The sequence below is a fragment of the Ruditapes philippinarum genome, unplaced genomic scaffold (genome assembly GCF_026571515.1).
Source record: "Ruditapes philippinarum isolate M1 unplaced genomic scaffold, ASM2657151v2 ctg23758_1_1_1_1, whole genome shotgun sequence".
Taxonomy (NCBI): Eukaryota; Metazoa; Mollusca; class Bivalvia; order Venerida; family Veneridae; genus Ruditapes; species Ruditapes philippinarum.
The window spans coordinates 1-6,721 of NW_026863530.1; the positions used below are offsets into that span (position 1 = coordinate 1).

Consider the following 6,721-nt stretch of genomic DNA (forward strand, 5'->3'; position numbering starts at 1 on the left):
AGAAGAGTTAATTACACAAGTTAAGCAGTGAAAAGGTTAAAAGTAGTAATTATTCAAGGGAGATAGACACATAAATTGTGAGATAACTTTTGGATTCAGTCTTTCAAAACTTGCAGATACATTGAATATTACTATTTTGAGCTTAAAATGAATTCCAAACACAGACAATTTACAAGTTTCCATTCATTAAGCAGAAGGTAATTTACTCTGATGTTCTAAGAACAGACTCAATTTATTTGTTGAAATCCATTCTTTTTTTAGACAAAATAGATTAGACTATAATGCTCTTTTGCATGTGTCCAGAATTACACATGTTTATTTATTTGCTAAATAACTATGTCATTAAAACAATTGTCTTAAAATATATTAGTTTCAAATACATGTTGGCATAAAAGACATACATTTAGTCATAAAGTCTAAATAGCACAAATATGAAAACTTCAGTGAGTTGTCTTGTAAATCGCAATATTTGATGATTATGAGTTAGTGAACACAGAAACTTTTTATCATGCTTTATTTCATAAAGAAAGTTAACAGTTAACATATTGACAAATTCATGATGGATAAATTTACCAATACAATAATATTTTATAAATAAAGTACATGTATTTGTTAAGCAAAATCTGAGAAAAAGGTAATGTACATATATTACATGTACATATATGTACATTATCTTTCATTTTTATCAGAGTACACCTTATCCAAATGAAAAGTTCAAGTACTTGATTATATATGCTTGATTTATAACAATTTATTCATTGTTAAATGTTAGAACATAACAGTAATTTTATTTCACTTAGATGTTGAATACCGACATTTCCTATCTTAACACACCATTTGATGTCATTTAATGATACAATTCTTTCAATTCATACAGTTAAAGTCACTAGCCACATTCATATCTTTTCAGAGATCCAAATTGCACCTTTACATCCAACTTTGATAGCCTCTGTCATCACATTGTAAAATGGCGCCTAAAATAACAAATTAGTACATCTAAAACTATTGTCACATAATCAATATTATTCTGATTTATTAAGCATTTGAAAAAAATAAGCAACACTAATTCAGGTATTCAGAAAGAAAATAATTGAAAAATATGTTGACTGAATAAGTCATAGTACGAAATAATTTCTTTTCAAGAAAAGCACATAAGGCCACATTTTATTACTTGGTTTTACTCCACAGTATAGGCCATAAGGTGGCTTTCCAGCTTTTCTGGTGGAAGAAGACATTAGGTGCCCTTCTGTGCACTATTTCAGGCACAAACAGGCACCTGAGTAGAACTATCGACGTTTCGTAAGCTAGCTGGAAAACTTTCTCATATAAAAGAATTCAAAGTCCCTGGTGTGGCTCCAACATATTGGCATGAGATTACACATTCTTTGAAAATATAAAACTAAAAGACAAAATACACGAAAAAGGAAAGTCAGTGTTCTGACTAAGATAGGTGGACAACCTATTTGTGTATCACAGTAATTTGTAGTAATTTCCTAAATAAAGCTTTAAAGTTGTTATAGCACGCTAGCAGCATAACATAGAGTGGCTTAGAAATAAAGAACAATAATCGATAAGATCCCTAACCTTCTCTGCATCATGTTCCAGCCCAGTATCATGATGATGTAACTCATCATCTCGAAATTCTTTTAATGTCTGAAAAAAACAAGAAAATTATAATCAAAGCATTGTAAAACATTGACAATTGTTTAAGTCAAGTTTTAAAACTCATGCACTAGTAAAAATTCAGGTGATAAACGTTGCTATTTCACATTTTTGAATTGGATTGAGTTTTGATTTAATTAATTAAAAAGTTGCCATATGACCTTAAAAATAGATGTTCCATATGATTTTTTATCAAAGATATGATGAAAATAAAGTTTTAACAAAAGGTAAAAGTTTATAAAAATTAAACTTTATTGTTTTTTTCCCTGTTTGGGGAGGGGATTTGTGTTACAGACCAAACTAGGCACATATGTCCCCACTTCACCACACAAGGCTTTCAAATAAAGCTTTACTGTGACCTTGACTTAATGACCCTTAAAATGAATAGAGGTCATATACTGGTAATGTGTAATATTTTTAAAAAGTTCAATAAACATAAGCTTATTCCTTTGAAATTATTGATTGGACAAGGATTTTACATAAAAGGGTCATTGTGACCTTGACCTTTCACTTAATAACCAAAAGATAAATACAGGACATAGGCAATCTCTCTGCCAAGTAACATATCACAATGTTCATACCTTCTCAAGTTACTGATCAGACAAGGATCACAGGGTTTAGTAGACGGACCACCTCTTTACAGTTTGCTTCCCACTTTTTAAGTGGGGGCATTTATTAGCAGGTGAAGAATTGTATTTTACTAATGCATTAATATAAATAAATAAATGCATGACATGAACGTTATCTTTTCAACAGTAAATGCTACTGTCTCATATCACACATTTAACAACAACAAAAATTCTTAACATCTTTGGCAGTTAATTCTAAACCTCAATTTAGAAAATCTATATAGAAGCAATTAAACGTCACTGGAAGCACTTTAAAAGCAATATATTATCTGAACAAAAGAAGCACTGTGATTGCTTTGTCTGGCAGCTTTTACCTTAAGTAATTCTTTGTGTTTCTCTGGATCATCCTCCATTAGTTCTCTTATCTGACTGTAAACAACACAAATAACACTGTAATCTAATCTATTACAATACCAACCTAGACAATATAATGCTGTGTAAGTTTCATCCAGGGAGTAATTTGTTGAAATTGCTACTTGTTTAAGTATGTTACAGATTCCACCATAAAGTTCAATTAAGCAAATATAACTAAATTATAAAGAGCTTTACACCACTGAAATAACATGTGTTGTGTTTCTCACAATATTGGTATCACAAAAACAGTTTCTTAATGTTTATGGATCATGTCATGTTTGATAGCAACTTACACCACAAATCAAGAGATATCTGTTATCAGTTCAAGAAATTAATTAAATAATGATTAGTGAGTGAACCAGTGAAGATGGAACAACAGCTCTAAGTCTTATAAATACTTTGACCTTAACATTTCGACCAGATACGTCTATAGGGATTACATGTGCAGACCAGAGACAGGTAGCTTAATTCAAACACTATTTACCATAAAACAAAACAATATTCTATAATCATTGTCACCTTTACCTAGTTTTTTTATTTCTTAACCCCTAAGCAAAGGTCAGTTGCATCAGACAATAAAGCAGTCATTTTTTTAAATTGAAGAACTAAATACCAAAGCATTTCAAGTGAAAAATCTCATTTCATAATATATACAAATATGTGAAATGTTGAGCCCTGTCCATGTCGTGAAAATTTGAATTTAGCAGACCTATGTTACTAGTATAGTCTCATCAGCTGTCAGACCATATGGTTTTTTTACACCGATACCACTTAAGTTTAATGTAAATATTCCAGAAATTAAATGAATGAAGCAAAATTCAAACCAATTAAATAGAAATTAAGCAGTGTTAGAATTCAAGACTTTCAAATTTTATCAGCTTGCATACTTTCTTACCCTACTTGTTAGCACAATTTAATTCTAAATTACTTTTAAACAGTATACACTCATTATTATATAATATAAGTTTACTCTTGCAAGAAGAATTTTCTGTTATAGAATACTGCTTGCAATTACCAGGAAACAAACAAGCTTAAATACTTTATTTCATGTCTGCTAGAATTATTCTTAAACTTTATGTCTTGTTTCAAAATAACAAAGAAGAAAAAAAGTTGCTGAATACAGACAAATGAATAAGACATGTTGATAAGAACAATTAATAATTCATTAAAATACAGCACCACTTAATTATTATCTCAAACCAGGAAAACTTGCCCTCCATATAACACCAAATCATTTATGAAATAATGCAATTTCAAGGGAATATTTAATATCATATTTTATACCAATTATCTGTTTTCTGCACTATAAAAACAGTGAACCGGGGACCATTAATAAAACAGGAAGTTTTAGGTCTGATCACATTAATGTACTCATAGATAATGTTAATTATAAGACTTCTTTATCAATGGTAGACACATTAATCATACAGGAAATACCAAAGTGGATGAACTTATCTCTTAACTAGCTAAATAAACATACCAGGTATATCTTTTAAGGAGAGGAAACAATGATTTATTGGTACAGGTTTCACATATTTATTAATCAAGTTTTCTCATTACTACTATCTTATACAATAATGCATTTTTTAGAGAGATAAAACATTCTATTGAGTGTTACTGGATGTAAAAACATTTCAATTCCTACCAAAATATCATTTTTTTATTTTGCAATTTTTTTTTGTAAAATGTTAAAATTGAACATTTATTTAATTTCAAGTCAAGTTTCAAATTTTTATATACTTAGCCGTTAATTGAAAATAAAAACATATAAAAAATTAATATTCACAAATATCATAAAAATTATATTAGGGTATTTGCTCACTCATTATAATGTTGACCAATTACAGACTCCACAGCTACTGTACACGCCATAGCTCCCTCTTTACCAAGCAATGCAGACCCAGCTCCTGAAATACAAACACTTTATAATTATGTTACTTTGTCATTAGTTTTCATCCAGTATGCTACATACTAAATAATATATAAATCTCAGGGCATTTAGTTTTCCACAAAAATATTGTGTTTTCTTTATCTCCATTGTGCTGGTGGTGCTGATAATAATTTATGAATTAAGTGTCTCTACCATTGATAAAGAAGTCTTATAATTAAACATTATCTATGAGTACATTAATGTGATCAGACCTAAGAACTTAGTCCAAGCCCGGTTCACTGTTTTATAGGCAGAAAAAAATAATTGTATAAAAAAATGATATTAGTATGCCTTGATAGCACATTATTTCATTATGATTTGGTGTTATATGGAGGCAAGTTGCCTGGTTTGAGATAATAATTAAGTGTGCGTATATTTTAATGAATTATTAATTTTCTTATCAAACATGTCTTATTCATTTGTCTTATTCAGCAACTTTTTTCTCTTTTATTTTGAAACAACATAAAGTTAAGATAATTCTAGCAGACATTGAAATAAAAAGTATTTAAGCTTGTTGTTCCTGGTAATGCAGAGCAGTATTCTGTATAACAGAAAATTCTCTGCAGAGTAAAACTATTTATATAAAAATGAGTGATCTGTTAAAATAATTGAGAATTAAATGTGCTAACAAGTAAGGGTAAGAAAGTATGCAAGCTGATAAAATTTGAAAGTCTTGAATTCTAACACTGCCTAATTCTATTTAATTGTTTGAATTTTGCTTCATTCATTTAATTTCTGGAATATTTACATTAAACTTAAGCGGTATCGGTTTTGTAAAAAAACCATATGGTCTGACAGCTGGATTGAGACTTACTTAGTAACATAGTCTGCTAAATGCAAATTTTCACGACATGGACAGGCTCAACATTCACAATTTGTAATATATGAAATAAGATTTTTCACTTGAAATGCTTTGGTATTTAGTTCTTCAATTTAAAAAAATGACTGCTTTATTGTCTGATGCAACTGACCTTTGCTTAGGGGTTAAGAAATAAAAAAAAACTAGGTAAAGGTGACAATGATTATAGAATATTGTTTTGTCTTATGGTAAATAGTGTTTAAATTAAGCTACCTGTCTCTGGTCTGCACATGTAATCCCTATAGACGTATCTGGTCGAAATGTTAAGGTCAAAGTATTTATAAGACTTAGAACTGTTGTTCCATCTTCACTGGTTCACTCACTAATCATTATTTAATTAATTTCTTGAACTGATAACAGATGTCTCTTGATTTGTCGTGTAAGTTGCTATCAAACATGACATATAAACATTAAGAAACTGTTTTTGTGATACCAATATTGTGAGAAACACAACACATGTTATTTCAGTGGTGTAAAGCTCTTTATAATTTAGTTATATTTGCTTAATTGAACTTTATGGTGGAATCTGTAACATACTTAAACAAGTAGCAATTTCAACAAATTACTCCCTGGATGAAACTAACACAGCATTATATTGTCTAGGTTGGTATTGTAATAGATTAGATTACAGTGTTATTTTTGTTGTTTACAGTCAGATAAGAGAACTAATGGAGGATGATCCAGAGAAACACAAAGAATTACTTAAGGTAAAAGCTGCCAGACAAGGCAATCACAGTGCTTCTTTTGTTCAGATAATATATTGCTTTTAAAGTGCTTCCAGTGATGTTTAATTGCTTCTATATAGATTTTCTAAATTGAGGTTTAGAATTAACTGCCAAAGATGTTAAGAATTTTTGTTGTTGTTAAATGTGTGATATGAGACAGTAGCATTTACTGTTGAAAAGATAATGTTCATGTTGTGTATTTATTTATATTAATGCATTAGTAAAATACAATTATTCACCTGCTAATAAATGCCCCCACTTAAAAAGTGGGAAGCAAACTGTAAAGAGTTGGGTCCGTCTACTAAACCCTGTATCTTTCTGATCAGTAAACTGAGCAAGTAATTGAAACATTGTGATATTTACTGCAGAGAGATTGCCTATGTCTTGTAGATTTTTGTCGTATTTGTGTCATTAGATTCAAAGGTCAAGGTCACAATGACACTTTAATGTAAAATCGCTTTCCAATAATAATTCAAAGCGAATAAGCTTATGTTTATTGAACTTTTTAAAATATTACACATTACCAGTAATATGACCTCTATTCATTTTAAGGTCATTAAGT

General features: G+C 29.6%; 1 protein-coding gene across 1 annotated transcript; it reads right to left on the reverse strand.

The window, feature by feature from the left end:
• Window positions 1-499: 499 nt before the first annotated feature.
• LOC132722324 (5-demethoxyubiquinone hydroxylase, mitochondrial-like) lies at window positions 500-4,552 on the reverse strand (the record flags this gene model as incomplete). The annotated part of the gene is given in 4 exon segments (XM_060706800.1): window positions 500-974; window positions 1,585-1,653; window positions 2,606-2,660; window positions 4,468-4,552. Coding segments are annotated over 4 exon segments (287 nt in total), but the record flags the coding sequence as incomplete, so codon positions are not given.
• Window positions 4,553-6,721: the final 2,169 nt, after the last annotated feature.